At 32.7% G+C, this 23,416-nt stretch overlaps 1 protein-coding gene across 2 annotated transcripts in view; it reads left to right on the top strand.

Annotated features, from left to right (window-relative positions):
- The first annotated feature begins 304 nt into the window (after positions 1-304).
- LOC145303589 (uncharacterized) overlaps positions 305-23,416 on the top strand; it is a 121,894-nt gene continuing 98,782 nt past the window's right edge. For both annotated transcript variants that reach the window (XM_080145137.1, XM_080145136.1), the window contains exon 1: positions 305-651. In XM_080145137.1, coding sequence (XP_080001263.1) covers positions 536-651 — 116 coding nt within the window. In that variant the 5' untranslated portion in view covers positions 305-535. The remainder of the gene's footprint in view (positions 652-23,416) is intronic.

Genomic DNA, 23,416 nt, shown 5'->3' with positions numbered 1-23,416 from the left:
CTCAGCTTCTCCTAGTCTTAACTGAATGTATTTTGATCCATTTCGTTCTTTCATATTTTACTGATCAATTTTCGAGCGTCTGTTAGTGTTCCTGCGGGAAATCAGTTGAAAACAAAACCTTATACTCTAATCGAATGGGGTCTGCATTCAATTTGACCATTCATATTATTTAATTTCATGTTATTTTTTATTTCACAATTTATAAATTAAAAATTATTATTATAATTAAAAAAAAAACAAAAAAAAACCTGTTTCGAGTAAACGAGTTTGAAAATAAGGGCTAGTACCAAGAGCAGATAACTCCCATCGCCCCGTGGAATTATTAAGAGTAAGTAATAACAAAAACAATCTTCCCCTTTCTTATGTTTTTATTCTTTAGAATTTTAAGAGACTGCCAAAAAAATAGAAATCATAGAAGAAATTTTTTTTGTGTTGTATTTATATTTCAAATCCATCGGCTAACTTAAAAATCGCACACGTGGTCCAGCAGTCATTATTTCATCGTTGTTTGACGGGAGTTGTTGAAATCGACATCATGGTGCAGTGTTTCGAAGTCCGTTGTAATCACGCGAGCGAAAGACAAACTTGTTCGTTTTTTCGAATCCCAACGAACCCAAAAGTCCGTCTAAAGTGGCAGAATGTCTTCGATCGGTGAGTACAAATTAATTTTCATTTGTTTATTAAAATATAAGGATTGGCTATTTCTTTTCAGCTGTTCATGAAGTGTTTAAATAACCCAGCCTTTATATAAACAAGGACCCCCCCTTTTTTTATACCAAATAATAAAAATGAGTTTCTACCTTATTTATTTATTTGCCTACAAACTAATTGCCTCCCTCCTAAAATACACACACACACACACACACACACACACACACACACACACACACAGTTTTAGACTTTAAGAACACTTTTCTCTTATAAGGTTAATGCAAAATGATCACTAATTTCCGGACCATTATAGCTTTAGTATTTTTTAAAAAGAAGATTAAGTGTAAAAAAAAAAAAAAAAAAAAAAATGGGGGTGTTTGTGCACTTTTGCCACCGCGCTATTTTTAAATAGTTGGTTTTTTCCCAGGTCTAATTCAAGCTTCACGAAATCTTTTTTAAAAATAAATTGTTAAGTGGAAGCACAGAATAGTTACAAAACACTCTCCCCTCCCCATGTTAAGAATGGCTATTAAAATAATAACGTTATTTCAGCACGGTGGCAAAAGTGCACACTGCACAGCACAAGCACCAAAATATAATAATCTTTTATTTTTGTTACGTATACCAACTTTTATTCGGGCTCTTTTATTCGGGGAGAGGGTTATTTTGAGGATTTAAAAAAGTTTATTTCATGTTCGATTCCCAAACCATTTTTTGTTTTCCTTAATTTGACACTTTGAAAGGACATTTTTTTGTTTAAAAAAAGGGATCACTAAACCCCAAAGTAGGGGTTTAATGCTATTAATTCTCTACATACAGATGAAAACAAAACACACACTTACTCTCGCAAAGAAAACAAAACCATACCCTCTCCCTTCCAATTTAATCATTCAAAATATTTATAAAAATCTATAATCGCAACTTCTGAGCTTCTCTACCCACTAGGTACCTCCAACGCGCACCACACCACAGCCCCCGCCCCCCCCGTATATAACACGATGTAACTGGAATTTAATAATATCATCCTAACTTTTTTACCATTTAAAAGAAGAAACTTCAAATAAACTATTTTTAAAATATTTTACAGCACACAAAAACAATGAAAATGCTAGACAAAAATTGTGTTTACGTTATCGACGCTTTAAAACAACGGTAAGCACCCCCCGACCACCCCATGTTAAGAATGGCTTTCGGAATACACCCCCAACCTCCCCATGTTAAGAACGGCTTTCGAGGTAGGGGGTAGTGGTGTTTATTCCGAAAACCGCCCTGAACATGGGGAGGTTGGAGTGTTTATAATACGCTGGGTCGGGCAGTGGGGCAGGGGCACGTCGTAAAAAACTTAACAAGACAACGTTCCTATGTAGTGTCATCAGAGATTTGGAGGAATTTTTGACACCCCTAACAGAAAACTGCGAATAAAATATATATAAAAAAAAAAAACTCGTAATTTCTCTTTTTAAAGTGGGTTGTTTATTTTCTGTATGGGATATACTTCCAAAATAAACTATTAAAGTTGTTTAAAAAATAATAGAAATATTATTTTTTTATTTAAAAAAAAAAAAAGCCCAGTGTTTACAAAATGCCAGCGTGCCTTCATGCAGCCATTTGTTTGGTATTATTATACAAACACCGTGACAGCGTTAGGGTTTAGGGTTAGGTTTAGGGTTAGGGTTAGGTTTAGGGTTAGGGTTAGGTTTAGGGTTAGGGTTAGGGTTAGGGGTTAGGGTTAGGATTAGGGGTAGGGTTAATTCGCTGTCACGGTGTTTGTATAGTTTTACCATTTTTTTTACGTAATAAAATCAATTGAATTTTACGAGTTAAATATTTTTCAATTTTTAAACTTTAAAATCTATTAAAATTTTTCTATTGGTTCAATTTTTACGATATTTTCAAGGTCAATGTGAAATTTTATGCTCTTTCCAATAAACCAAATATAATATTTTAGACAAACGTTTTTTGTTTTGTTTTTTTTTTCAAATTCAACCCCCCATTTTGAAATGTCTATTAAAATGTTAATAATTAATTTATGTACCAAATTGAAGATAAAAGATCAATAAAGAAAATATTCTAATTTCAAACAACGACAACAAAAAAAGAATAGTTTTTGAAAATTTACCTGTAAAGTCCAAAGTGTAAAACCCTTTTATAAAAAAAAACACATTAATTTTTTTTTCCTCATATGAAAGCTCATGTTATGCTTATATCTTCAAGTAAATACCGGACGCTGACTGCAAATTTTTCTATTTCATTCAATGTTTTCTTTTTTTTAGATATTAAAAAAAAAATAAAACTTCAGTCGATAAAGAAGTATTAAAATATATCAATCAAAAACTCGTGTATTTCATTAAAAGAATAAAAAAAAAAAATCGATGAAGTGGATTTTTTGTTTTAGGGAAAAAACTTATAAGTGAATGTGCGTTTCTTTTGAACTATGGAGGACGAAAAATACTAATTTTGGTTAACACACACAATAAAAGAGACATTATTTATCCATATTTGATAAATTTCATATTAGCAGCAGCTCTTTAAGCAAAACACATTACGAAAATGCGATTTTCTACAACCCTCGCTTTAAAAATTCTTTTATTTAAAAATACATGAATTTCATCGTTTAATTTAAAATATAGATATGGATAAATTCTTAGCAATGAAGAATGGAACTACCCATTTAATAGTATATTTTTTAAGTGATTTTTTTGGCATTTATATATATATATACATATATTTATAAGCAAGTCAAAATATGTTGATTTTCTTTATATTTATTTGAAAGAAAACCACTTTAAAAAAAGCAAATATTGCATAATTTGCTATTAAACCTGTTATTTTTTAAAAAATTTGGTCTTTGCTCCTTTTAATTGAAAAAAAATTAGGGGTTGAATTACATTTTTCAAGTAGTTATAAGCTTAAAAAAATAGTAAGTTGAATTATTAATCATTTTTAAGTGCCACATTCTGATACACCTAACATAGTGACGTTTTTGAGTACGTAGACATAGCCATGTTTTAAAAATCTAGCAAAAATCAAATAAGTCATATTTTCCTGAAATTTTCTATATTTATTCATTATTAAATAAACTTACGTACTAAAAGTAGGTTTCGTTAAATATATTAGAGGAAATATTTTTTTTAATGTTCTACACCCTCCCCTCTATTTCATGTTAGGAAAACTAAACAAAATAAATGTAGGTCCATAAAAATTTCAACATTTTTTAAAGCTGAAAGATCAAATAATTAAAAAATAGTTGTGTGTGTGTATATATATTAGCTGTACCCTACCACGCGTTGCTGAGGCTCAAATTGGCGCGATGGAAAAAGTTCCAAAATGAGAAAAAGCATGTTTCTTATAGGTTTAATTTTCCATTTTGCATGGGTACACAGTTTTTGTTCCATTTTCTTAGCTGATATAGAGATTTTCCGGTTTGGTGACTCTTGAATACGTAACATAAATTGTCCATGTGAAAAAACAGCAAATTTCAGTTGCAATACATGCGGTGGCATCCCTGGCAAATATAGCTGTTGGATAATTAACCACTTTATCTGCTTTCACAACAGTGTCGATGGATTTGTATTTGACTACCTCACTTGGAATTTTACATTGAATAATAGCGTTAAGTTCATGAGCATCTTTGTATTGACCTACAAGAATAGCTCATTCACTCAGTCAAATGGAATTCTTATAATTTGAATATCTGCAAAAACCTTTTAAACTAACTATTCTTTTGATGAAATAAAATTACAGAAATTACAGAAGTTAAAAGTCAAAGAATTTTGCCCTTAACTCTGATCAGCTGGCACTTTTTCGTACCCAATTTCCCACAAGTGATGCAAAAGTTTTTGTGCGGATCGAACAGTCTGCAACTGGACATGCATATTTTGAGTTAAGTTTAATGTCTTCACATGGAACAAAAAAGTAGAGTATTTGAGGCAAGCATTTATTTCATCTGCTGGTGTTGATTGAAGAATAACAGGTAACATTTGTCTGAAATCTCCTGCAAGCAATATTACTGCATTCCCAAATGGTCTGACATTGCCACGCAAATCTTGCAAGGATCGACCAAGAGCCTCAAGTGATTTTTTGCGTACCATTGTGCATTCATCTTAAACAATAAGTTTGCATTTTTGCAATATTTTTCCCCATATTGGATGTTTTGGAGATGTCGAACATGAGATTTTTGAAAAATTGAATGTTTTAAAGTAGAATAAATAATTCTTCTACTTGGCAGCAAGGTCGCAGGTATTCCTCATGCAGCAAGGGCTAAGGCTATCTCATTTTGTTACCAAATGGCTGCCAAAATCAATTTAATTAGAAAGGTTTTACCAGTTACTTCTGGTGCTGTTCAAGGTAGCAATAATTTCCAAATAACTTCTATTCTCACAGTCAGTAAATTAGGTGACTAAAATAGGATTTATCCATGTTTTGACAATGCCTTATTCACTGTAATTAATTTAGGAGACTAAAATAGGATGAGGGATTAGAGATGGACAGATAGAGAGGAAGATATATAGATAGAAAAGAGAAAGTGAGAGGAAAATAGAGAAAGAGAAGGCGATAGAGAGATAAAGGGATTGATAGATAAACAGAGAGGGGGAGAGTTAGAAACAGAGAGGGATGAGACAGAGGAAAGGAGAGAGAGGGAGTTAGAGAGAAAGGGGCTCAAAGAGAGATGGAGAGGGTGATATAGAGAGAAAGAGATTGAGAGAGGGAAAGGGAGAGATGGATAGAGAGAGCTGTTAAGAGAGGGGGAGAGAAACAGAAGGTGAACTACACTTCACCGTTTGTTTCCTCGTTCAGTAAAGAAGAAATCTTTCGAGACTGAGGCAATTTTAATATTTTGTTATCATTCAGAGTACCCCTTTTTTTTGGGGGGGGGGGGGGCTAGATTTTCCTCACATTAGAAACCGACCAGGTTATCTTTACTTTCACTTAACAAATTAATAAAAGAAAAACATATTGTAAAATTTGAATTTAACATGAAAATGCTATTTTAAAAAATAGCACGATAACATAAGTGCATAAGTGCTACTTTAGGTACTCCTTGGGCGTTGAGTTCCATGGCGACCAGCATAATTATTTAATGGTCGCTCCCTTAGCCCCCCCACCCCCAGTCAAGGCTAATGCATCCACACGTAACATTTTTTTTATTTACTGACTTTGGCTTAGTAACTAAACGATTTATTGATAATTTCGTAACCCTTAAATGCATGCCGGAAGATTTAAATTGGTTCATTATTGTTGTAATGAAAAAAAAAAGTTTCATTCAACACAAAACAAAAGACACATATTAATGATAAATGATTTATTATTCTATTCATTTAAATTTACTAATTTTTAAATAAAAAAGTTAAAAAAAGAATAGTTGCTTATGTGCGCATAAAAAAGTTTGTTTTTTTTTTTTTTTTTTAGATTAGGTCCACCTTATAATCACTCCCTAACCTCCTCACCTTAAGAACAGCTTCCGGATTAAACACCACTTTTGGAGGGGGGTCTATTTGCAAAATTTAACTGATATTTGTTGTCAGCATACCCACCCGAAAATACTATTAAAAAAAATAAAAAGGAGGGGTTCAGTGCTCGTGGCAGAGAAGTAGATTTATTTATCAATAAAAGTTGCGGAGAAGTAAATTTATTTATTAATAAAGGTCGTCATTTAAAAAAGAAAATTGTGGAGGTGGACCTAAATGTAAATATTTACCCAAAAAATTATCCCGAAGTTTATTACAAAAACGTTTTGTTTTCGCACTATTCAACAATTTGTTCATCCGCGCATGTAAATTAAAAAATATTTGTAAAAGTGAGAAGTTATCAGTAAATGATTTAGTTTTTTTTTTTTAAATTTATTTATTTTTTTTACATTAGGTCCACCTCCACAAATGTTAAGAACGGCTTTCAGAATAAACACCCTCAACCTCTCCATGTTAACAACGGATTTCGGAATAAACACCATTTGGGGGGGGATATTTAAAAAAAAAGTCGATAAAAGTCGTCATTTAAAAAGAAATTTAAAATCAAATGTTTGTAAAAGTGAGAAATTATTAATAAATGTTTAGTAACATTTTTCGGTGCTAATGCAGAGAGTGATCCGAGCTATTTAAATCGTATTTCCACATTTAATTAAAGTTTTATGATGTTTTTTTTTTATTCAATTGCAAGGTTAAAGTACAGAATAGGTACAAAACACCCTCCCCTCCCCATGGCTTTTTAAATAATGTTATTATTTCAGCATGGATCACTCTCTGCATGGGTACCCATTTTTTTTTTTTAATATTCATAAAAAGTAAATCTTTTTTCAAAATAAATAAATAAATGTTTGTAAATGTGACAAATAATCGTTTAGTTACGGCAACGTCAGGAAATAAAATATGTTACGTGCGGGGTGGGGTGGGGGACTAAGGGAGCGACTATTATTTTTTTCTGCTGGTCGCCATGAAACTCAACGCCCAAGGAGTACCAAAATGTAATTTTTTTTGTCAAATAAATAAATTTCAAGCAATTTTTGCAATAAATAATAGATAGCAACTTTGTTAATTTTACGACTTGCCCCAGCATATTATAAACACCCTAACTTCCCCATGTTAAAACGGCTTTCGGAATGAACACCCCCAACCTCCCCATATTAAGAACGGCTTTCGAGGTTTATGGAAGGGCGTTTTTTTTTGTTTTTTTTAACATGGGAAGTTTAGAAAAAGTTAAAACAAACTTTTTTATGTAAACAATGCTGTGAAAAGAAACTAAACAATTAAAACGTAATGTTTCATGAGTGAAATGCCTTAACATAAATAAAGGAATTTAAAATTAAAAAATTGGTAAGTACATAAATGAATTTAAATTTTTAAAATATGGGATTATTTTATTTTTTTTTTTGTGTGCTAATGCAGAGAGTGATCCACACTATTTTTTTAAAATCGTATTTCCACGTTTAATTAAAGTTTTATGATGTTTTTATTCAATTGTAAGGTTAAAGTACAGAATAGGTACAAAACACCCTCCCTTCCCCATGTTAAGAATGGCTTTTTAAATAATAACGTTATTATTTCAGCACGGATCACTCTCTGCATGAGTAAGTTTTTTTTTTTACTTGTAATTCGAGAGTAGTTGAAACGGAAGTTACCAGAAATAAAACCGGGCAAGTCTCGCAGAAACAATTTCGAAAAATATTTATATTTTATTTAATATTTTAATAATTCGCGAGGTAAATTTATTTTAATGACATAAAAACATCCCTCGACTCTAAAGATGGGTTGTCTGAAAATTTCAAATAAATTAGTAACATAGAAATATGGTTTTATTCACTTTTAACGAACCAAATTTACATTTTTATATATATAGATAGATATATATATATTAGTGTTGGGACGAATAATCGGAAAAATTGGAAGATTTGAGGGTATCGGAATCGGAAAAATTGATGCCTATTTTCCAATGGTAAAATGATTCTTTTTAATTGTTTTTTTTTTTTTTTAAATTTTTTATTTGATTTTGTTTAAAGCAAAATCTTCCATTGCTGGTAATAATGATAAAATAAATATTTATTTTAAATTACTAGTAAAACTAAAATTGATAGATCATCCTTCATAGGTGTATTTTGATGTTTAGGAAAATATCTGCATATTTAGCATGTGTTTTTACGAAAATTGGGAAAAATAACAGTCTTATTGTTATCTTATGTTGTAGATTTATAAAGAATTGGAATCAGTAATTGTATCGGAATTGGGAAAAAATATTGGAATCATCCATCACTAATATATGTATAAAATCCCATTATTTATTTCACTTACCTTAAAGTTGTAAATAAAATTGAACATAAATCAATATTGGACCCCCCCCCCCCAAAAAAAAAAAAACGAACACTTTTTCTTGATAATTGTTTTTTCTCGGTAATATAATCATATGATTTACAACAACAAAAAAAAACACAGGATTCTAAAAAAATAATTATTTTTAAAAAGCTTTTAAATGATATTGAATTTAAATATTCCATGATATGAAGTTTAAGCAAAGATTTTTTTTCATAACAGGTTTCCAATATTAAAAAAATATATTCATATAATAGAATATATGGCTCTTGAGATAATCAAAATTGTGTTATACCAGCCTTCCTTGAATAGAGGAATTTACACTGATTAGCACTATAAATAGCGCTAGTAATTCCAACACCGGTGAGAGAGATGCGACTGCACTTTAACTGCTAACCGAGTGCCCAGCAGATATACACGCTTTCCTATCTTTGTACATTATTGTTAATACACTTGTTACTTAACTGAACCTCAACTTGATTGTTTTATTTTCACTGTTATTCCATGACACGCCAGATTGGCGACAAGGAATCGAAACGACCATCACTGCAGAGAATCACCAAAAGTGATTGAAATTAGTGTTGGGACGATTCCTAATTTTTATACGATTCCGATTCCGATTCCAGGAAAATATTGATTAATGATTCCGATACCAAGTACGATTCCGATTCCTAGGGAATTATTGTTTTGAAATATACCAGGTAGTTTTATACTTATGGTTGGTAGTTCCCAAATATGTTCCCTAACTTTGGAAGAGATATTTTATGTCTACACCAGTACACCGTCGTGTTTTGGTTTAAATAAAATTATTATATAATAAACTAAACGGAAAACTTAGCAAAATTTATTTTAGAGAAAATTTATTTGACTTAATTGGAATACAGAAAAAAAACTCAAAGAAAATAGAATTTATCCTTCAGAGAAAAAACAAATAAAATATAATTTATATAACAGAACAAAAACAAGAAAATTAGAGAATAAATACACACGATTCATTATTTTGGTCCTCATAATTAACAGATTTAATGAATTAAATAAAAAAAATATAGCGGAAGAGAAAGAAAATATATACTAATTAAATATAAAAAAGATAAATATTTAATTAAATAATTTATAAATGAACATGCGTAATGAAAAAAAAAACAATATACCATGTGACATGGCGCCGTAGATACAAAATAACCTTTCCAAATTAACGACCATATATGAGGAATACCATTAATCGAAAGTTTTTGTGTTTTATACCAAAAAGGTAGGTATAGCGAAAAGTTACAATTAAAGGAATTTCAAAAACGATTTTTTGTTTGGCTATTGATAGTTGTATTTGTGACGGCAGTTCTTCAGACCTCCATAATTCACAAGGAGTAGTTAACACCTATTATTTTTTCTTACTTTTTCATTGCTTTTACACGTTGTTTCTAACGTGAAGAATAAGTTTAGCCAAACTAATTTTGAAATAGGGTATATCAAAGGAACACATATAAAAATGATACCACTATAAAAAACAAATGAAATACTAGATAAAATTGAGCAAACATAATTACCAAAATTACAGAAAACGATAAAAAAAAAAAAAATGGTGAAGTTTGTTGAGTGAAATGAATTATTGAAAGAAAATTAATTGAACTAATAGAAATGTTAAATAAAAAAATGTCACATTTCAATATTTTTTTAATAATTAAATTCTCAGGGTTGTCGAAATTAAAAATTAAGTGATTTTTTTTTATTAGACTTCTTTCGAAGTTTGTTACCTTGAAAAATACATTTAAAACCCTGTTTTTTTAAATAAATTGAAAAATAAACGCAATTAAAAAAATTTAATTGATAATTGAAACTTTAAAAACATATTAAACATTGAAAAATTACTTATCTCACAAATTAACGTCCAATAAAGTAGATCCAGTCTTCATACAAGAATTCAGTTATAATAAATATATCTTTCCCAAACTTAAAAATTAAATCTTTTTTTTTTTTTTTTGAGAGAGAGAGTGCTTTAAAATCGCCGGGGAGTGCCGCCTAAAATTTTAAAGAAGTAAATTTTAGGAGTTTAGTGCCTTTCAAAGACAGTTATAATAATTTATTATCATTTAATTTCCTTTTTTTTCCTCCCCCCCCACACCTTTCCACGTGGTTCAGTAGTTAACTAGTGCTCCTGTTGCTGTCAGTCAGCTATCTTTACCTAAGTTTTAATTTCTAGTTAAAAGAATTTTTCATGAATAGAATCAGCATTTTTAAAAATTATTTTTTAGTTGTATATATTGTATTTACTCTTTGAAGTTAAGGAGGGTTAAAAAAATTGGTGACACCTAGATGGTGACGTAGGCAAAAAAAAAAAAAAAAAGACACTGCGATTTCGATCCTCACTAATAAAACTGCTCTGAGTGACTAGTTGGTAATTTTTTGTTCCTTTTCTTTTTTATTTTGCTCCTCCAATTTATTTGGATGCATCACAGTTAAATGTTTTAACATGTTGGTTGTGGTCATGTTAGATGGTTTTATTCCTCGCGATATTTTAATTTGACAGACTTTGCAAATGGCTTTCAACTCATCATCTTCATCAACTTCAAAAAGTTTCCATGGAAGACTTTTTTTGGACTTTGGCGTTGTGCGTTCTATCCCAACCATTATCAATGGACCAGAGGTCATCTAGTCAGTGTCAGACAGGGCCAAACTATTTGCAAAGAACTTTGCAGCTAATTCTACCCTATGCGACGAAGGCCATCAACTCCCCATATTTCCTCCTACAACACAGAACAAGCTAGGTAACATACAAATATCCGTGCATGAGGTCGCCAAGCTAATCAAGAACCTAAATTCTAGTAAAGCAACTGGCCCTGATGGCATCCCAATTATAGTGTTAAAAAAGCTTCAACCAGAACTTGCTCCCATACTTACGAAACTATTTAAGCGCTGCCTTAAGGAGAAGTGCTTTCCGACCCCCTGGAAGACCTCAGCAGTTTGCCCTGTGTTTAAGAATTCAGGTGATAAGTCCTCTCCCTCTCAGTACAGACCAATAAGTCTCCTGTGTGTTATGAGTAAGTTGCTGGAATCCATATTAAATAGAGAAATAGTCAACCACCTCAGCAGGAATAACCTTCTTAGTGACACACAATATGGTTTCCGCTCTGCAAGATCTACCGCAGATGTGCTGACAGTTATATCCCACAGGATTAGTGAATCTCTTGACAAAGGCTTCCTTTCTAGGGCAATTGCTCTTGACATATCAAAGGCCTTCGACAAGGTATGGCATAAGGGTCTACTTCACAAGATTTCCAGTTACGGTATTACTGGAAATGTTTTCTCAATCATTAAATCATTTCTCTCCGATAGGCTCATAAGAGTAGTGGTAGATGGACAAAAATCGGAGGCCTGCAATATAAATGCTGGAGTCCCTCAGGGGTCAATCCTGGGCCCAACTCTCTTCCTGAATCTACATCAATGACCTCCCTAAACACATACTTTAATCATTCATTGACATCTATGCTGATGACACGACCATCAACGGCAACACATCAAAGGCTGTAAATGACAAAGTTCTCTCTGATTCTCTCTCCTCTGATCTCGAGCGCGTGGTTCAGTGGGGGAAGATGTGGCTGGTTACCTTTAATGCATCCAAAACCAAACTCCTATCCTTACATCATCAACGCTCTGATCCCCAGCTGGCATCAATTGTGATGGATGGCTCTCGTCTGGGTGAGGCCCCGTGTTTTGACAAGCTTCTGGGTTTGACCTTTACTCCTGATCTGAAATGGAACATGTACATCAAGTCTATTGCCAAGGTCGCTGGAAAGATGGTGGGATCCTTCTACCGCTCCAGAAGATATCTCACTACTGATGCAATTCTCTATCTATATAAAAGCCAAGTATGTCCAAGGATGGAATACTGTTTCCATATCTGGGCAGGAGCTGCCAAAAACAGCCTATCATGCCTTGACAGAGTACAAAATAGTCTTCGTGGTTTAGTGGGGGATTTTCTCTACCCTGCAACCTCTCTCCCACAGAAGAGACATTGCGAGCCTATCCTTGTTTGATCATTATTTTCATGGCAGGTGCTCGTCTGAACTCCAATCCCTGGTCCCCCCTCGCCAATCTTTCACGAAAAACACCCGTCTAGCTGAATCCACTGTGAAAAATTTCCCCCACTCTATATCTGTGCCTAAATCAAAAGCGCGGATTCCATGAACAAAGCTTCTTTCTTAGAACTGCACACCTGTGGAACTCTGTTCCGTCTGCCTGCTTCCCTCCGGACTACAACTTGGATGTCTTCAAGTCCAATGTTAACAAATTCCTAATGAACCGCCCCCCCTAATTAAACACTTCATCAAATCTCCACACTAACGTAATGTACTTGCAATAACCCTTATCCCTGAGTGGCTTCCGGGCCTTGATAAGTGGTGATCACTGTAAAAAAAAAAAAAAAAAAAATCCGCTAAAAAAGACAAAAAGAAAAAAAATATAAATGGATGGGGCGGTAAATTGTACCAACCGGTAGTTAACAAAAAAAACTTATAGAATTTAATTTTTGAAACCACTGTATAAAAGTTTACATAATGAAATGCAAATATGCATTTTCGGGTTTGACAACTTTTTCGAATCTATGCGTACAGTAATACAAACCCGCATTTTCTTTTGAATTTTTTATTTTGGTTGACTGTGTTCAATTCACACATGGTTGATGCGGTTCAATATTGCTAAACTATAAGTCTTAAGTAAAATTCTATTCATAAATACTTTTTAAAATGAAATTATTTAATTAATCGTAAATATTATTTAGACATAAAAATTAATTGATTACAAAACCTTTTAAAAATATATATATTAATTTCTTTTTCGTTCGGCAAAAAACTGCGCAAAACACTTTTAATTTTCAATTTAAAATTCTAGAAAAAAGATTATATTATTCTGCTTTTAATATAATCAAATTCAGGGTTTTATCTTTCTGGAGAAAAAAATTTAAAAAATGGATTTTATTTCAATGAAATTAAAAAAAAAAAACTTGACTGAATTGAATTAATTACCCTTGAATTAACGAAGGGGTTATTTAATAACTTTAGGTTTGGAAGAGATAGGTATGGGGTCGACTTTTTGGAAACATCAAAAGAAGCTGACAACTGTCAAAACTTTGCGAAATAATACAACGTGATCAATTTCATTTTAGAGATATTTCTTTCAAAAGCCTTCTTTTAAAAAAAGAAAAAAAAGTACATTGTTCTATTAAACCGTTTACTGTTTAAATAATTTGACTTTGCTCGTTTTATTTTAAGAAAATATAAGTTGAAAAAGCATTTTCATTCAGTATTAGAAGATTTGTCAGTAAAAAAAAAACAATCACCAAAAAGATAAGCGTTTTTTTATTTTTACTCGCAATGTAGAGCCCTGCATACTTCTTTTCAAGTTAACTCTTTTGTAGTTTTGATTACAATAGATCTGAATGAATGAACCTTGTAAGGGAGGGGCACTAAGCATTGCCCTGTTAATAATGAATTTCTTTGGTTTCTTTTTATAACATGCTACATTTCTCTCTTGCGGTTAGAAATATCAGGAAATTTTTTTCTTTTTTTTCAACATCAGACTAAAAGAATCGTAATATTAAGGTATTTTTTAACGATGCGATTCCGATTCCGATACCTCCCAAAATACACGATTCTTACGATTAACGATTCCGATTAATCGTCCCACCACTAATTGAAATAAAAATTCATAAAATCTTTACGGCAGAACACCTTCGTCATTTCAACAGATATTTGGATACGCAAGGATTAATAGCAAATTAATTACTACAATAGTAATTTGGCGACAGGAAAAAACTTGCTGCCAAAATCTACAGCGAAAAACGCGAATGTTGTCAATTATTTAATAATTGAACACGCTTACCAAGTGTTTTAGAAAGGGAAAAAGGGTTCATTTTTTCTTCACCAGAAGCTATTTTTCCTACGGTAAGCATTTTCTTCTACAAAGTTAAATATCCAAAACCAACTAGCAAATACTGTGTAAGCTTATCGTTATTTCGATAACATCTGGGATTTGAAAAAAAACAAAAACACGCTTGACTTTGTCAAGAGAAAAAGAGACAGACTGTGAAAAATAATTATTCGCGTACATCATTTGTGCTTAGCAAACATATAAAGAATCAAGTCGTTTTTTGCAAAAGGCAAAGAGGATAAAAAAAATGCAAAAAAAAAAAAAAGTTTCCCATACGTGTTCTTCAGATATTTAAAGCGACGGATTTTATTTTTGCTACATAAAAACGCATGCAAATAAAAAGAATGTTTCCAGTAAGACAAAAGAAGTGGGAAAGAAAACCTGCTTGTTTTTTTGTTTTTTTTTTACTAAGGAATATTTCTTTAATACAAGCGTAAAGTGTAAACTGAATTCGTATGATGGATGCGAAATTCAAAGGCGATATAAATGTATGAATGTTACTAGAAGAGAGGAAGACAACTACACTACTTATGCAAGTATAGTGAACAAGTATTGCGACGCTTTTAAATCACATAAAACGGCGAGAAGCGTCAGTGGCAAAAAAATTACCTTCAAAGGAGAATTATTAACGATTATTTTTTTCCAGAACAGGGCCGAAAAAGCAAGAATTTTTTCATGCAAAAATCAAACAACCTCCTTGGAACTGATCTGTTCGAAAAGTTTAGACTATGGGATCTGCCTTTAAGCTCATTTTGCCAAAAGGTTAAGGATTCGAATGTGGAGGCAGAAAAACTTAGAGGAGTTAAGAGAATTTCCCAGACATATTTTCAGGCAGTTTGGGAAGGTGTACAAAAGCGGTAGCAAAATTTGACATAAAAGTAAATGAACAGCCAGTGTTCAGAAAGAAATGTTCCATATGCCGCTATAGAATAGACGGTGAATTAGAAAGATTCAAAAACATGGGTGTTATCGGAAAAATTGATCAGTGAGTGGGCTGCACCAACGGTTTACATCAGAAAGAAAAGTAAGGAGATTTGGGTTTGCGCCGACTTCGAGACAGGCTTAAACAGGACATTATAACATCACCATTATCCTCTTTCAAACCCTGAAGATATTTGCGAAACTGAGTGGAGGGAAATATTTTTCTAAAATCGACCTCAGTGATGCGTACTTACAAGTTCCAGTCGATGAGAAGTGTTGAAAGCTGCTATGTATTAATACCCATGAGGGATTGTACAAGTTTAACAGACTTACTTTTGGAGTCAAAGTCACCCCTGCGATTTTTCAGCAAATTATGGACATTATGTTAAATGGATTGGATTTCGCAGTAGGGTAAGCTTGACGATGTGTTAATGAAAAGCGCTAGCAAAGAACAACACAAAGCTCATGTAAACCAAGTATTCAAAATGATCCAGGATTATAGATTTAAAGTAAAACAGGAAAAATGTACATTTTTCATGGAAAAATAAAATACTTGGGGCAAATCATCGATAAACATGGAAGAAGGCCGGATCCAGATAGATCGAGTGCAATAAAGAATATGCCTGCTCCAGAAAATATTGCGTCTTTACAAAGTTTCTTAGGTTTGGCAAATTACTACAATGTATTTGTTCCAAATATGCATAAACTAAGGTCACCTTTAAATGAACTGTTAAGGAAAGACCAAAAATGGGTCTGGACGCAAGAGTGCAAAGAAGCATTTTGGGAAATTAAAGAGACTTTAACGTTTGACTTGTTTCTGGCACATTATAATCCCAAGCGTGAAATTATAGTTGCAAGCGATGCCATCTCCTATGGCATAGGAGTATGCATTTTATACAAAATGGATGATAGAAAAGTGAAACCCATAGCACATTCATCCTGATCACTTTTGCCAGCCGAAAAGAACTACTCACAAATTGAAAAAGAGGTGCTAAGCATTATATTCGCAGTAAAGAAATTTCATAGTTTCCTGCACGGTAGGCAATTTCTGTTACAAACAGACCACAAACCATTATTAACGATTTTCGAATCGAAAAAGGGACTACCACAGTATACGGTGAATAGACTCCAAAGATGAGGTACCATACTTCTGAATTACGATTTTCTAATGGAGTATGTACCATCTAAAAGATTTGGTCATGCAGATGGGTTATCTAGGTTAATACCTAAGCAGACACAACCATTGGAGAATATGGTAATAGCAGCCATTCAAGCGGAAGTTGAAGTAAAAAAATATGTTATGTGACACAATAAGAGAACTTTCAGTAACGCTTGATGAGATTAAGAGTAAGGCAGAGGTGGACGAATTTATTATACGCACGAAAAAGGATCAGCATTAACGAACTGGATGAAGAAATTTATTCAATTTGCGATAACGTCCTGTTATATAGCGACAGGGTCGGAATTCCTGCGACATTTCAGAAAAGAATGCTCAAGGAATTCCATGTAGGACATTCAGGTATATCAAGAATGAAAAGCCTTATGCGCTCTTTCATTTATTGGCCAAACATGGATAAGGATATAGAAGGAAAAATCAGGGAGTGTAGAGGATGCGCATTAGCTATAAAAGCTCCTCCGACTCAATTCGGATTGTAGGCAAAACTGGACCGACCTTGGTCTAGGATTCATTTAGATTTTGCAGGATTGCTATATGGGTTCTACTATCTCATTGTTGTAGACAGCCTATCTAAATGGCTGGAAGTATTAAAATGTAAGAATCCCACATCTGAGGTAACTATCAACTTCCTGTATAAACTATTCACTAGGTTTGGAGTAGTAGACTGCATTATTACAGACAATGGAATGCAATTTACATCTACCGAATTTAAACATTTTTGCAAGGACCATCTAATCGAGCATATAACCACTCCACCAGACCACCCAAGAAGTAATGGACAAGCAGAGAAATTCGTTGGCACATTCAAGAGAGCTCTCAAAAAGAGCTAGTGGGTCACCAACGGATAAGTCAATCCAACAGTTTTTACAAATCTACAGAGTCACTTCGAATGTAAACATCGAAATGTCGAAGACACCTGCTGAGGTGTTGTTCGGACGCAAGGTTAGATCGATTTTTCACAAGTTGTTACCAAACCAGAAAAAAAACTAACAAAAATCGGTATAAAGTTGGTGAAAGAGTCTTCTACAAGATTCCCAAAAATAATATGACTTTCTGGGAGTCTGGCATTGTTGAGAAACAAATAGACAACATAGTCTATATGATTAAGGGACCAGACTTTGTGCACAAACGTCACACTAACCAAATTCGGCAAAGATACTCTAACACTGAGGTGACCAGATCGCTCGAGGAGGACATCATGGACACAGTGTTTGATACTTTTCAGGTGCCCATACCAGAGACAGCTCCGGAGAACAGAAGATCAAACAGAAAACGGAAATCAACAGAATCAGGTTATATTGGCCTTCCTTGAACAGAGGAATTTACACCGATTAGCACTATAAATAGCGCTAGTAATTCACACACCGGTGAGAGAGATGCGACTGCACTTCAACTGCTAGCCGAGTGCCCAGCAGATATACATGCTTTCCTATCTTTGTACATTATTGTTAATACCCTTGTTCCTTAACCAAACCTCGATTTGATTGTTCTTATTTTCACTGTTGTTCCACGACACAACAAATTGCAAATCTAAAATCGACATAAAAAAATCCGTTTTGATTTGATTATTTAAAATGATAGGGGGTGATCTTTATTATTTTTTTGTGCTTTTTCAAAAAAAGTATGAAAGCCTGTAAGAAACATAAGTATCAACAGAAGACGTAAAAATTGATTTTATTGTATTAACTCTTGTTTGTGTAGTTTGTTAAAAAAATCTATTTTTACAATGTAAATATGAAAATTCAATAGCAAAAAAAAAATGTTACTTCCATGAACCATTATAGCGCCAATGCCCATCCATAGAAATTGACTCAGAAAATAGTAAACACGTAAAATGCTGACGTTTCACACACAGCTGAGGAGGTGCCTACTGCTATGGCCACCGAGATATAGAAGGCCTGTTAACTGAAAAATGCCTGCAAGCAATGTAGTTAAGATTTATCGAACTGTTACTGTCGATACTATATAGCGGCATTTTTAAAAAAAGTATTAAAACATGTTAGAAAAGAAAGGAACCCAATTCGATTAATAATGAAACTGAACTTTATTCAATATAAAATATAAATAATATCTATGTAAAATTACGTAATTTTAAAGCAATATGCAATCTAATACTGATGCAACTGAATTATGAATTTAGGGAACAAACAATTAAAGAAACATAAAACACAAACAATTCTTGGCCTTCAGGACAAGATCACAGTGTAGTAGTATCTGTTCTGATGCTACAATTCACCTTTTCTGTCTTCGGCCGATGGAGAAATCCTTCATGGCTGAGACCATTTTTATTTTTGTTCCTATCCAGAGTGCCCCTTATTGGGGAGCTGGATTTTTTCCACAAGATTATATGTTGAAATATTTTAATAACTATTACTTTTAATACAGAAATTACATTTAAAGTTTTGGTTTTCTATTCTTCTATGTCCATTTTTTCCCATGTTTTTCATCAAAATGTGTAGCGTATTTTCATCAGTTACATGGTTAGGAGTCCTATACTCTGCTATAGTCTTCATTTTCATATCAGCGCAGAATACATGAATATGGAAATGAAGTTCACATAACTACTAAAAGACAATCATACTATAATGTGACATTGGTCAAAAACTAAGAAAATATACTAAACATCTACGATATTAAATCAGAGTGGTGGTGAATTTGGGAGGTGATATTATTATTTCACTCACTAGGAGTGGTCTTACAGGCCATCATCAGTGATCGCTCACTGGCAGTAACCTGTGGTATTCGCTGGAGACCGCGGGACAACAAGTCTCCCCAGATTTCCAATGTTCTCCACCTCTTGACCACTCGTGCAGATGATTGCACATTATCGCAACAGCTGTTTGCCATTGATTTCTGATTGGCATCGGCCATTGGTGTTTCCTAGGGTTTAGGTGACAAAATGCCTCTCCAAGGTACCAGATTTGAACTGCACACTTCCAGTGGAGATCTGGTTAGTATTCTCCTACCTCGGACTTTCCATCTTTCCTGACCCTTCACAACTAGTTGGTGTTGCACCAGTCGAGGTCATTGACAGTGTTTTTTGGCACTTCACAGGGAACATGGACCCTGCTTAAACGGGTTTTAATTTTTTTGTAATCGAGCGTGTATTCATTTTATTTTTCGATATATTTTTTTAAAAAATTTTTTAAGTTTTATTTCTTTAATTCAATTTGATTCATACTTTTATTTCGTACTTGTTTTTATTTTATTTTCCTTTTATTTTAATTTATTGTTATATTTCCCACACTAAATATTTTTATTTTTTGTTACATTTAGTTTTTCATACATATTCAAATAATGCTTTTGGCCTTTTTTTTTTTTTTTTTCCTCAAATAGTATCTTCAAAAAAAAAGGTTTTTATGATTAAATAAACTAATGTAAACCTTTAGTGTATGCACTTTAGGGAGCAACCATGAAATTAAAACCCATTTACGCAGGGTCCACGTTTCCTGTGAAGTACCCCCCTTTTTTTTTTCATTATTGTTATAATAATAATAATGGTGCTTGTGAAGTGTACGCACTGTGCTATATTTTAGATGGGATTTTCAAGTTAAATTTTATGGTATTATTTATTTATTATTTTTTTTTTTTTTTTAAATCAAATTGTTAGGTGAAAGTGCAGAATAGAAAGCCTCTTCCTATTAAGAATGGCTTTATAAATAACATTATTATTTCAGCATCGTAAATACACGGCAAAAATACCAAACAATATTTATAAGATAAACACAAGAAAATCTGTTAACTATAATTTAATGTATTCTTCATTTTTAGTTCATATCAAAAATTTAATTAAAACTGATTAGTTCACAAATTTTTAAAATGAATTTGTGTTCGTATGAATAAAGTGTTCCAGAGAATAAAGAATTTAAAGAATAAAGTGAATGTGTTTGAGAGAATAGAAAATTTCCTCTTTCATTTCCTATTTCAGTCATGTAAATTATTTACAAATAAAATGTTATACAACAAACAAACAAATAAAAACTTTCAAGTTTTAAATATATTTCAAAGAAATAAATTATGCCCGGTGCAAAAATATTAAAATTATCAATTGTTTTAGTTAAAAAAAAAAAAAAAACTGTTGTGAAAAATGCTTCTAACTTTAAAATATTTGGAAATATTTAATGAAAAGTTTTATTTATTAAAAGAACGGACTGAAAAATATTCTCATATAAAAATTGTGTTTTTCAGTTTAAAAAAATAAATGAAATGAAATATTTGACTTCCTTCGATAGATATGAAAATTCAAAAACAACCTACTTACTGTTATATTTTGTTAGATTAAAATTATCCCAATATGCAATTATTATAATAATTACAATTATATAATTATCCAAATGGAGAATTGTTTTTTTTCTCTTTAGGAGAATAAAAAACCTGCACAATCTAAGGCAACGAAAAATATATTTTATGGGCACGTGGGTGAACACCAGAAACTTTCTATACTTACATGTTGATCTGGAAATGGCATCACGCTGTCATGTTCACTAGCCTACTCTCTCGGTAGCCATGCTTTTTTTTTTTTTTTTTTTTTTTTTTTTAAATTTCCACCACGAAAAAATATTTGGTGCGTATCCAAATTGGCACTTATGGAGGCAATTAAAAGTAACGAAAATACAGAAAAGTTTGTATGATGCATGCACCAGTCGTGTAATGAAGATGTCATATTCTAAAAATCATGTAATTTGAGTAAGTAGGCTTTTTTTTATTCAAGAAAATCAAATTTTACGAATAAGTAAGTTGTAGTGTTTTCATCGGCCATGATGAAATCCAGTGAAATAAATAAGGAGGAGACAACTCAAATCGAAGTGTTGAGGTAAAAAATCATCTTTGTGTTTAATACAGTTTAGTAGTAAAATTGTTAAAAATCATAAATTTTGATTTTCTTGGTTAAAAAAAAAAGAACTACTTGATCGATTTATGTAATTTTTGAAATATGAGATCTGGTGGGGATTGAGTCCCCTCAACTGAAAAAGATTGTGAACGCTCAAAAGTTCACAAAGTGAATACTTACCTTGAAGTTGTTACTTTCAGGATCTGTGTTTGCAAAAACTTACCAAAGTTTTCATTTTTATGTATAAAGATTTGTAATCAAATAAAAATTAAAAAAAAAAAATATGTCCGCATTCTCACGGCATTCCCATGACTTCTTAAATTTTGCATGTTCCATTTGCTGCCAAACACCAAATTTATTCTTTTTAACGCAACTAATTCATTTATATGCAAATTAGTGCATTTATATTTTAAACCACACCATGTTAGACATTTTTAATCAAGAGTAAAAACCGAAAATGTAAAGGCCAAGAATTCAGCCTTTACTCATTTCTGCTGCGGTTATGTGTATTCTTCAAAATGACTACCACAGATAATTTGGCTTACCTCTTTTTTTTTTTCCTCTTTAGCCTTTTTTTTTTTTTACAAAGGAATCACCACTTATCAAGGCCAAGAGGCCACTCGAGGATAAGGGTTAAAGAGTGTACAGTAGTCAAAGGGACGATATCATATTAATCGTTAGAAGTGTAAATTTGGTAAATTGAATTACTTACGGAGAACGGCTCATCAAGAACTTATTTACATTGGATTTGAAGATGGCCATATTGTAGTCAGCTGGCCACTACAATCTAGGCCCTTAATGAAATAGCCTTTTCCTTGTTGGCAGAGATATAATTGGCTTTTATTCTGTTCAATTCTAAGAGGTCCACCCTCCCAGACTTTTTCTCCCATCTTTCAGGTGGAGTAAGTTTATTGATTGTTGACATGAGACGCCCCTACTGAGGAATACTGACGGAGCTGCCCAGGCTATTTTTAAAAGGTCAGGGTAGGTAGCCTAATTTGATTCCCTTCAACATCGGTGAGATGAGGGTTGTCGATATTAATTTCCTAACAAGGGACAAATAACAATCCATGTCCCCTCATCGAGAGAGAAATAACAATCTCCTCCTAAATTGAGGAAGGAAGGGAGTTCAAAACTTGAATCCTGATTTAATTATCGCAATAAAGTTGAAAGTACAATAAAGTCAAAATTTGTTTTCAAAAGGGAAAATTAATACAAGATCATATTTTAGCGAATAACTAAGAGAGGCATTGAATTTTCTCAATGTCGTTTCGCTATACTTTCGCTATACTGCCAAATCAAGGATATTGTCAGCCCATTTCTGTCTACCCTGTCTTCTTTTTTCCCCTGGATTGTACCTTGCAGGATGATCTTTGCAAGTCCTCCTGAGTGTGTTACGTGTCCATACCATCTGAGCTTCTTCTCTTTCACCATGGTCAATAGATCTTCCTAGTTATAAACTTGTTGTTGTATGATCTTTCTGTGGATTTCATTGTTGGTGACATGGTCCTTGTATGAGATGCCAAGGAGTCTTCCGAAGCATTTCATTTCTATTGCTTGGATCCTCCTTTGTAGGTCTGCGTTCAGTATCCATGCCTCGCTTGTGTAAAGCCATCTTACGTTATTACTAATGTGAAAAACTGGTTCACTTAATTGAGGGCATTATTCTCTATTGAAAAAATAAGAAAAGCAAATTTGTTACTTATTTGATGTTCTATCAGATAATTGATACGGCGCCATCATAATGAGAATGGATCACTCCAAAGAGGCCATGCTACGAGATCTGGTTTTTGATAATATTGGTCCCAACAACAAATCCCTTCACCAACTGTTGTGACTTATGAAAACATAACTCTAGAAAGCATTACAGCAATTGTGGCTGGACAAACTTCCACAAAATGTAACGCAGATACTAGTGCTAATTGTAGACACTCCTCTCATTCACATGCAAGCAGATTCAGCTGATAAGATTCTCAAATCAAGCAGCAGTTCTCAGATGATCAGCGCATTCGCCGCTTCTAGCAGTTGACACAAGTTGCAAGAATTTCAATATTTTTGATATAATATATATATATAGACAGTATGTTTGCAAAAAATCTGAAGGTTCTACTTACA

The sequence above is a fragment of the Euprymna scolopes genome, chromosome 19, assembly GCF_053919585.1.
Source record: "Euprymna scolopes isolate OS-2025 chromosome 19, ASM5391958v1, whole genome shotgun sequence".
NCBI lineage: Eukaryota > Metazoa > Mollusca > Cephalopoda > Sepiida > Sepiolidae > Euprymna > Euprymna scolopes.
Note: the sequence above shows the minus strand (reverse complement) of the source record. Positions and strands in the feature narration are given on the sequence as shown.